The sequence below is a fragment of the Echinops telfairi genome, unplaced genomic scaffold (genome assembly GCF_000313985.2).
Source record: "Echinops telfairi isolate 266 unplaced genomic scaffold, ASM31398v2 ScPeMD7_3533;HRSCAF=4204_0, whole genome shotgun sequence".
Classification (NCBI taxonomy): domain Eukaryota; kingdom Metazoa; phylum Chordata; class Mammalia; order Afrosoricida; family Tenrecidae; genus Echinops; species Echinops telfairi.
Window position 1 is genome coordinate 25,861,253 of NW_022107431.1, and position 10,834 is coordinate 25,872,086.

The following is a 10,834-nucleotide window of genomic DNA, read 5'->3' on the forward strand; positions in this document are numbered from 1 at the left end:
TGTGCATAAGCAAATGTGGTGAAGAAAGCTGATGGTGCCTGGCTATCAAAAGTTATTGCGTCTGGGGTCTTAAAGGCTTGAAGATAAACAAGCGGCCATCTAGCTCGGAAGCAACGGGGCCCGCATGGAAGAAGCACACCAGCCTGTGTGACCATGAGTTGTCGAAGGAATCAGGTATCAAGCATCAAAGAACAAAAAATCATATCACTGGAAATGAGGGTGAGTGCGGAGTGGAGACTCAGGGCCCATCGGTAGGCAACTGGACACCCCCTTACTGAAGGGCTGTGAGGAGGAAATGAGCCAGTCACGGTACCGGGTACAGCAACGATGAAACATATAACTTTCCTCTGGTTCTTAAATGCTTTCTCTCCCCTCACTATCATGGTCCCAATTCTACCTTACAAGTCTGGCTAGACCAGAGGATGCACATTGGTACAGATAGCAACTAAAACACAGGGAGTCCAGGACAGATCACCCCTCCAGGACCAGTGGTGAGAGTGGCTATGGCTGGAGGGGGGAGGGAATGCAGGGTAGAAAGGGGGAACCGATTACAAGAATCTACATATAGCCTCCTCCCTGGGGGATGGACAGCAGAGAAGAGGGCAGGGGGAGATGCTGGACAGTGTAACATAACAAAATAATAATAATCTATGAATTATGAGGAGTTCATGAAGGAGGGGGAACTGGGGAGGGAGGGGGAAAATGAGGAGCCGATATTAAGGGCTCAGGTAGAAGGCAAATGTTTTGAGAATGATGATGGCCACAAATGCACATATGTGCTTGACAGAATGGATGTATGTATGGATTGTGATAAGAATTGTATGCGCCCCCAATAAAATGATTTTTTTAAAAAGAAAAGAAAAAGCAGGCTATATGCTTTGTACAACAAGGAAGATAATATAGAAGAGGACAAATGAAATATGGAGTCCACGGTATAGTCGGTTCATGTTTTTTCCTCACTGCGTCCACTAGAAAGAAAGAGAGGGCTGCAAAGACTCAGGAATAAGTCTTCCGCTCATTGTATAAAAGTCTTAAGTGCACTGGGTACAGGAAAATTGCTGCCGCGTATGTTTACCTGTTTTTCAGCAGAGCGGTGAGGCTCTCAGAATTGAGTTGCTGCATTAAGGACTCTCTCAATGTTGGGAGCATGGACAGCACTGTAACAGAGAGAAAATAAAGGCAGTCACAAGGCTTGTGACTGTCACCACTGAGATATCAATGCACTGTGCTTTAGACTAAAAGATAAAATCAGCAACTGGCAAGAGTTGGGAGGGAAAGGTCAGGGCCAGAGAATTCAAATTATTATTAATACAAATTACTTTCTATGAATAAATTATGTACTTATGTGAAATGAGCAAAATTATAGTACACACTGTGAACAGGGTATGAACAATTACACAACAGAAAAGAAAGATCGGAAAAGATTATTCCCAAGTATTAAAAGTAGCGATCTTTGAATTGTAGATTGTAGATGGGCTTTCTCACCCCCATTTTCTCCAATTTCCTTACCATAAATGTTTATTTGTTATGTAATAAAAATGATCAAAACCAATGTCTTTCTTAGTTTTCCCCTTTGATTGCTATTTTGTTTCTACTTTTAGAAAAAGGCGATTGCTTAAAAACTACAAAGCAACAAGCATTATTACAACCAAGATAAAAAGCCTATCAGGCTAGGATTTAAGAACTACAGAGTTCTAATTCTGGTGTTGCTAATGGCTATTGCATGTCCTTAACTCCTAGGAATAATGTTCAGATACAATGGAATGTTTTATTAAAATATAAGAGTGTGTGCAATTTATAAACCCACTGTCATCCACTTCTGATTCATAGGAACTCTATAGGAAAAAGTAGCCCCTTTGGGTTTCCAAGACTAAATCTTTAAGGGAGAGAAAACCATGCTTTTCTCCCGTGGAGTAGCTGGTGGGTTTGAACTGCTGACTTTGCAGTTAGCAGCCTAGCACGTACCCTGTACCACCAAATCACCTACACCTCATACACCCTGTGTAACTTGTAGGAGTTCCTTTATTTATTGGCTCTATATAGGGTATATATAGAAATGCACCTATAAATTGAAAAGACATTCTTAATACTAAATTAGTAACAATAACAAAATGAAAGCATATTCAATGATCAGAAACGCCACATTATGTATACGAAAATTTTCGCGTATGATTCCTAGTTCTTGACTCGACGTGTCTATTCATTACAAAATCGGAGGGTTAAGCATTGGGTTACTAACCTCAAGACCAGTAGTTCAAACCCACATTACTCCACAGGATAAAGATGCGGATGTTTGTTCACATAAAGACTTACAGTTTTGGAAACCCTATAGTGCAATCCTATTCTGTCCTATAGGGTTACTGTGGGTAAGAATTAACTAGATGGCAGTGGGTCGGTGGGTTGGTAGCCTAATCTAGACATCTGGTCAATGTTACATTCTGTGGGTTGAGCGAATTGGCACAAGTCTTAGGTTTAAACTACTTGTATTATTTAGAGGAGCCCTGGTGGCATAGTGGGTATCCACTGGGCTGTAATCTATCTAACAAGGTCAACAGTTCAAAACCCCCAGTTGCTCCATGGGAGAATGATAGGGTTTTCTACTCTCATGAAGAAGTACAGTCTCACTCACAGGGGCAGTTCTACCCTGCCCTATAGGGTCTCTATGAGTCAGCATTGACTTGATGGTAGTGAGTGGTATTATTTAGACCACAACATAATATAGTAGCAGTTCAGAGCCAATGTCAAGAGATGGCATAGGAATAGTGTACTTTGTGTATATCTAGCCCAAATACCAAGTTATCTCATAAGGAAAAGCAAAGATTAGAGTCCTTGCATTCAGAAAGTGGGCATAGTAGGGATTATATAATCCATAGTAGTTTAAGGATTATATAATGTAATGACATAGTTTGGTAGGATACTTCCATAATTCTCCTGAGAGATAACAGTTTACTTTCCATTTCTGACTATTCAGGCAAAGACAAGAGTACTCTTTCCTACTAACCATCTCTACTACTACTGAACAAATACATTCTGTCTGTAGAAATAGTGGACAACAGCATTCAGGTCTTCCTTTAGCTAACCTTCCTCTGAATCTCTTGATCGAGAAAATGGGACATATTAACTATTAATAGAGTCCTTTCAGCTGAAAGAGAATTCTACTTCTAAAATAGATCATGGAAAACCCACCTTTATAAAAAAATTCAAAATCAATTATTATTAAGGAGACTGTTAGAGAAAGGATCAAGCTTTAAATAATAAAGCAAAACAGGTTTGACATGGATTTGAGAATTGGTTCTTCAGGGAGTTACACAAAGTGGAACATGTTCCCTTTAAATTATGGGCAAGCAGAATTACAGCCATTTAAAAAAATAGTTTTCTTGGCATATATATCATATACTTTAGGGCCATTCTTATAGTAAGTTTCCAGTTCTGTGGGATGACTTAGTAGGCTGTGTGTTAAGATGCTAACTGTGAAGTTGGCAGTTCGAAACCACTAGTGCCTCTGTAGGAGAAAGATAAAGTGTTCTCTTCCTATAAATGATCTCAAAAACCCACACGGGCAGTTCTAACTATAGGATTGCTATAAGTCAGAATTGCCTCGAGGACAGTGTTTTGTTGTTGTTTATATGCTAAAAATGCTTTACTGTATCTGAAAATGTTTATTAAATGCTTTTTATACATAGACAGGTATATTACTCATATATACTAGATACCGTATACACTCGAGTATAAGCCGACCCGAATATCAGCCGAGTATAAGCTGACCCGAATATCAGCCAAGGTATCTAATTTTACCACAAAAACTGCATTAAAAATGTGCTGAAAAAACTCGGCTTATACATGAGTATATACGGTATGTTAGATTTGATCTGTACCTAATGTTTCCAACTTATGTACAAATTTAACTTAAAGACAGCCTTAGGAACAGAACTCATTCGTAATCTGGGGATTGCCTATAAAGGAGATTAAAGAAGCAAGCAGAAGGAGCAGAGAAGGGTGTGAGAGGCATCAAGCCACATGCAGATCGCCCAGGAGCAGAAACTCCAAAGACAGAAGGACGGTCTTCCAGAGCCAACAGAGAGACAAAGAGAAAGTCTTCCTCGATAACAGCACTCTGAATTTAGATTTCTATCGTCCTGAAGCGTGAGGAAATAAGTGCAGGTGTCTGTTTGCTCAAGCCACCCTCTTGAGTCAGTTGTTACAGCGGCACGGGGTCGCTTTGGTCTGCATTACCTCCGCTGCTGGTGAGTTTGTGCTTGTTTTGCAGATCACCGCAAGCAGGCCCACCGGGACCAGGCCACTGCCTGTAAGCCACTGCTCTCCCTGTGTTCCCTCCACTGGGCGAAGGGGCCTCTCTGGTGGATCTGGAATATGCTGAGCTTATTTTTCTTCGCATGTCACCTCCTCAGAGACCTAACTTGGCTGTCCCCCTGGCTGTATTCCCTGTATCAGTCATGGCTGTCAAAAGCCACTGATCTGTCACGTGTCATCCTTTTCTCTCACTAGACTACATACAATCTCCAAAGCGCAGGGGTTTTGCTTCAATTATTCACTTCTTGTTTTCACAGTGCTAAGCACCACAACTACCTGCTGAATGAATGAAATGAATAAACAAGCATTTAATATTAAGTTTATTTTATAAATCACTATTCAAATGATGTATTTCAGTGAATGAATGTAAGTACTTGCTAGGTTTACCATTCGTTCTTAGTCTTTTTCTATAAAGGTGATCCAGGAGGTATGCAAACCCAAGCAAACATCAAGGAGAGATAGAAATGTATAACTGTTTCTCTTTGTCTTACCGGTCATATTACATGTCCTCTGGTTACTCTCAAAATGATATTGTCGTCTTGCTTGAGCAATGTATTCTGCAGCCTCCCTTTCTTGTATTTCTCTGATTTTCTTCTGTCCATATTTTCCCAGGATATATACTCCTACAATCAGTATGAAACACGTTAGTATATTAATCCCACTAAGTGTTACACATGCCAAGTAGTATGTTTAATTTGCTGTATCCAATGATAAGGCTTATGCTAATGAAAAGTTTTAAAAGTTACCTAGAAAAGGAGGTGTATTCATTGGGCTGCTAACCGCAAAGTCAGCAGTTCAAAACCATCAGCTGATCCTCAGGAAAAAGATGAGGCTTTCTAATCCCATAAAGATTTACTTATGGTCTTGGAAACTTGCAAGGGCAGTTCTACTCTGCCTTATAGTGTCACTACGAGTCAGAATTGACTCTATGGTACTGAACTTGTTTTTGTTTGTTTGTTTTTCCAAGAAGAAGATAATAAGAAGGAAAAAGAGAGCAGCATTACAAGTCCACAGAGAAGGAAATGATGGGCAAATAGGGATTGGGTGGGAAGGAAAGGAATTAGTCTGGCATTGTCTTTAAGAGTGAACAGGACCAGCAATAGGAAATTGCTTAAATAAATTATGGCCTGGACATGTAGTAAATTCTTATGCAATTTGCCGCAGTTACACACTCGTCTGTTAATTTGAGTGAAGGGATGGAGTCTATCCTATCAATCAGGCCATAGCCAATCATGTCTGTGTGGGCATGGCCTTCTCCTGAGGATTCTGGGAACTCCCGTCTTCCTCCCTGGAGGGGAGACACACCTTCTCTCTGCTTTGTCTTCCTACTGACAAGCCACAAGGAGCTATGTTGATGGCAGCTAGAACCCTGGAGCAGAGAGGAGACACATGGAGACCCATGCCAGTGCTGAGATGCTTCCACCACCACTGGATCCACAAGACTTTCCACCCACTGGCCAGTGATCTTCCTGCATTTGGAATCATTGCATGTGTTGCATGAGTCTGAAGAGGAATTTATAGACTGGTGTGGGACATATGGGCTATATTGGACTTTTGGACTTGATCTGTACTGGGCTGGGGTGTTTCTTAATATACAATTACTCTTTGATATAAAGTTCTCTCTTACACATATATAAGTATCAATGGATTTACTTCTCGAGTCTAATGAGACTAACACATTATGGTACCAGGAATGGGGTACTAGAGAAACAAATCATGAAGATGGAGAGTGGATGCTTGTTTGACCTCTCCCTGATGGTGGTTGCTCTTTTTTGGCTAGCCAGAGGTCAGATATGATGAAGCAGTTTACTGCGGTTTCCTGAAATATGGGAAATTAAAGTTTTTGATTATTTTCTTTGGTTGTTCCTTTTTGAAATGGTGAAAATGAACGTGATTGATGTATATTTTGAACTCAGGGGGAGAAATTCCTCTTTGAACTTTTTCTCAGAGACCATGCTGCTTAGTGAAAATGGCTGACAAAAGGCCCTGCCCCTGGCTTGATTCAGTCAGAGGCCTAAGGCCATACTGTGTATCAGCAGAATAGTTAAGATAAAGATTAAATAAGATAGATAAGGATTAAACTTGACTATTTTAAGATTTGAGTTTAGGATCTGGCTCTACTAGGTATATACTATTTTCTTCTGCCTATTGTTATTGATATAGTGATTGATAGAAATGATTATTGAGGAGTATGAAGAACTTGTAAGCCCACTTGCCTTCTGCCATTAATTTGAATCTTTAAATGGGTTAGGACAGCCTACAAAGAAGGGTCTGAAAGGATAAGACCCACTCAGTCCTTTGGAGTATTCAGGATATTTGTATTCTGAGAGACTTGCCTAGGGGGCTGTTGACAGACTGAAGTAAAAGGGAACTCTGGCTTTTTGAATTTTAAACTACTGGTTTGTGCCTGAGGCTGGAAAAATTTGGAGCCTGTGGCAAGCTGAAATCCTTGCTAGGTGACCACGTGGATCCACCTGTTGAGTGGAAGAGAGAAAAACACAGCAATAAAGAGACGCAGTTGAGTCTTGCAATTGACACTCATGAATCTGGTTCACAGGGACTAGAGAATATGAGAGAGGGTTGACTGGTCTGAAGTTCATGACCTAGCACAAGAGGGCTAGGGTTGTTGAGAATTTGTGATGAGGCACATGGTTGAAAGGCAAGGCAGCCAGTGAGCACCCTGAGGAGGCTAAGCGAGGTGGCCCATATTGAGGTGACCAGAACCCGACCAGATGAAGAGAAGATATTTGAGCCTCTGAACTGACACATAGTGCTGATGACTTATGGACGGCCTATCCTGATTTGACTTTGCTTATGGATGCAGACTCACAAAATTCCAACTGGAATGAAGATTCTTGACATCGAAGAATATGATTATTTCCTCAGAGTACTGGGTTGATGTAAGTGGGCAGAATAGAAATTGGATACTCAAAATGGGGAGGATAAAGGCATGAAGTGGCTGGCTTACAAATGTTCATAGGTGGGGAATATATTCATAGGATTATAGGAAGTGTTCAGTTAACTGCAAGTGTAGGTATAGAATATTGTTTTGTTCACTTCTAGAATATTATGTTTAAGTGGGGCTGGCACATATTGTATTTTAGCTTTATCCTCTTTGGTAGGGATATTATTTTATTAATGTTTTGTTTAAAAATTATATATGGCTAGAGAGTTGTGTGAAAGTGTCAAGTTGACACAGGTATTAAAAACCACATGGTTTAATAGTTAATAAGTCAGGGAAATGTCTGTGTCATACCAAATATCATGTGTCAGATGATAAAATAAGATCTTCAAGGTTTTGTGCTTTAATGTAAACAGTTATGCAGAAAAATAGGTAAGTCTTCACTTCTATCATAAATAATGATCATTGTGAAATGGTGGGATAGCAGGTGATTTCCCCCTTCTTTGTGTTTATTTCTTTATATTTTTAATAATTTCTTCAATGAGCATATTTTTGAAAATATAAGATACATTATTTAAAATAGAAGTGAAAGAAAGGTAGTCAGGCAGACACTTGTTCCTTCATTCACGTGTTAGAAGATGTTCTTGAGAGAAGGAGAGCGAGAACAACTGAAACTATTAAAAAACTAGTAACTCAGGTGGAAAAGGAAGGGAAGAAGGTAGAGAAAGCCCCAAGTTATAGCACCAAAGTATAAAAACAGACAAAAGGGGGTGTCCTGTAGTCTGTAATTTACATGGAAACCTTTCAGCATGAGACAGTATAATATAAATGTGGGCATTTGGGTGTATACCTTAGGGGCAGTTAGTTGGCTGACCTGGAAATATCAACAGACCAAAGTCCTTGGTTAGTTAATATATGATCAAAGCCATATTTCCAGACAGAAAGGTTTCATCTCATTTCTGTGATCAGTATCACATGTTGCTGACTTCTGCATAATGAATGTCAGACATGGCTTTTCCTAGATTGAATTAGGAGTGTTCATGATACTGTATTAACATTTTACTAACATGCCGATGAACCAAAATATAAGAATCTTTAAGATACCTTTCACCCCAGGAATGGTTTAGCTTTGCGCCTTCAGCTGCTACGCGCAAATGAGGTATCCAGGTGGCCAGCTAGATCTGACCGCTGGAATCCTGCTGCATTTGCTTCAGGTAAATCTTTATGCATGGTTCTGTTGCAACACCACATAAGGGCAGTGTCCTGAGACTTAAATGAGCTTACAGAACAGGCTGTACAACGGTTTGTTTAAGCTATTTGATAATAGATATTCTCATGGGTGGCAGGATTTGGATTCATTTATAACTCAAAGGAAGGTTGCAAGGCAGGAGATAATCCTCACCTACTTTGACCATGTGTGGCTCCCAGTGTCAACTACAAAGACCCTAAGAAACGGGCACGACCTAATTGACTGGGTTTGGTCTGTTTGCTGGTAGCGAGGGGGCAGCCCTCTAGGGACTGCAAAACAAACACATGTTCTGAATTATTTTCATTCACAAAGTCAGGATGGATTAATTAGTGAGATGCTATATAGTCTCAAACATAATAGTTTAGGAAAAGGGTGTGTGCTTCAAACCAAAACCCCAAACCAAATGCACTGTCATTGAGATGATACTGACTGATAGTGACCAGATAGGACAGGGTAGAACTACCCCGGTGAGTTTCTGAGACTAAGCCTAGTGGTGCAGTGGGTATGCTTTGAGCTGCAATCCTCAAAGTCTGCAGTTTGAAACCACAGGAGCTCTGCAGGAGAACCGTGCTATTTACTCCTGTAGAGTTACACCCTCGGAAACCCACAGAGGCAGTTCTACCCTGTCCAATAGGGTCACCATGAGCCAGAATTGATGGATGGCAGTGAGTTTCGTTTGGTTTAACTCTTTACATGAGTAGAAAGCCTCTTCTTTTTCCCCCGAGAAGCAGGTGGTGGTTTCGAACCACCACTTTGCATTCAGCAGCTCAATGTCTAACCACTAGGCCTCCAGGGCGCCTTAATTACCTGTAAATAAGCATGATTTGGGGCCTATGTTCCTATGCAAGTGAAAGTGTTATGATTATGTTTAAAGAGCAAGTACAATTTCAAGTGGATTCACCTCTCTCTCTCTCTCTTTTTGTTTTTTGCTTTGGTAATTCATCCTGCATCCCAAAATGGCGCAGAAACTTTCACAAAGGTACTCCTTGGGAGAGCACAGTATCATTCACAGCTAGTGCAAAATGATTAACTTCTATCTTACTTTACACAACTAGAAAACTAAATTATATGTAAAAGTATTTCTCAAATTTATACTTCATACTGAAATAACACCCTTTGCATAGCTAGGGTGTTATTTTTCTGAAATCTGAGCAACGTTGATTGGTATGTGCACTTCCCTGGGGGCAAGGACTACCACTTTCATCAGATGCTCAAAAGTGTTTAATTAACAAAAAAAACAAACAAACACCTGGAACTGTTGTATTTAGAAGAATGTAGTATATTCCAATTAAAGAACAGAAAAATGAATTAAGCCTAAATCCCACAATGATTATTTTTCTTGAGTTAGTACAGAAAGAAATTCCTATCATACATTCTCACTTTGTCAGGTGTGGCTTCCTAGCAGATATGAGGGCAGAGACTGGACTAATTAAAACAGGAGTTCAGGGCTGTGTGCACCTGACTATTAGCCTATATTCTGACCAGGAATGTAGGATATATTGAGGATTGGGAACCAACTGACCAATTCTCTTCCTCTCTCCAGGTCTAAATTTCCTCATCCAAAAAATGAAAGGCTGGGTTACATGAGCTTTAATGGTTTACAGCCACTAAAATCTTATTTTTGAATAATAAAAACCTGTTGATTTCAGAATAAACATCAAATGTGATTTTTCCTAAATTAACCTAGAAGTGTTCAAGATACTGGATGAACTATACATTTGAGTAATATGCAGATGAACAGAATATATGGATCTAAGACATCATCCCCAGAAGGGTTTGGCTTTGAGTCCTTTCAAAGCATTGCTAAGAAAACACTGCTGGAAGAAAATACTTTTCCTTGCTATAAGTAAAGTTGTTCTAAAAACCCTCTCAGCCTTCTCTTCCTGGATGAAATCCCTGCAATGCAACTATTTTACTAGGTTAATAATTTCAATAGCAGCTTGGAAGGCAGTCAGGCTCACCAAGGTACCACTAAGACTCTTTAACAATTTGAAAATACATATCTTCATTTATAAAGTATTAGAGCAGCAGTGGATTGGGCCTCCACGCAAGTACTCCTTCAATACATGAACAATTTGTTCTACTCACACAGACCTCTGTGATGTTCACCTTCCCTGACATGATTGCTGAAGACAAAATGGGTGCATAAGTAAATGAGATTAAGAAAGCTGATGGTGTCCAGCTATCAAAAGGTATTGCGTCTGGGGTCTTAAAGGCTTGGAGATAAACAAGCAGCCATCTAGCTGAGAAGCAACAAAGCCCACGTGGAAGAAGTACACCAGCCTGTGTGACCACGCGGTGTTGATGGGATTGGGTATTAGGTATTAGACCCAAAACAAAACAAACAAACAAAATCATATCAATCAGAATGA

The 10,834-nt window shown here is 40.0% G+C and overlaps 1 protein-coding gene across 2 annotated transcripts in view; it reads right to left on the reverse strand.

Moving 5' to 3' along the window:
• Nucleotides 1-10,834, reverse strand: part of PEX3 (peroxisomal biogenesis factor 3) — a 47,032-nt gene that overhangs the window by 26,523 nt on the left and 9,675 nt on the right. Inside the window, exons 2-3 of one of the 2 annotated variants that reach the window (XM_004701968.3) lie at nucleotides 4,803-4,934; nucleotides 1,076-1,157 (exon numbers count right to left, since the gene is read on the reverse strand). In XM_004701968.3, the coding sequence (XP_004702025.1) occupies nucleotides 1,076-1,157; nucleotides 4,803-4,934 (214 nt within the window). The remainder of the gene's footprint in view (nucleotides 1-1,075; nucleotides 1,158-4,802; nucleotides 4,935-10,834) is intronic. The other variant, XM_045294680.1, reaches the window with a different exon arrangement.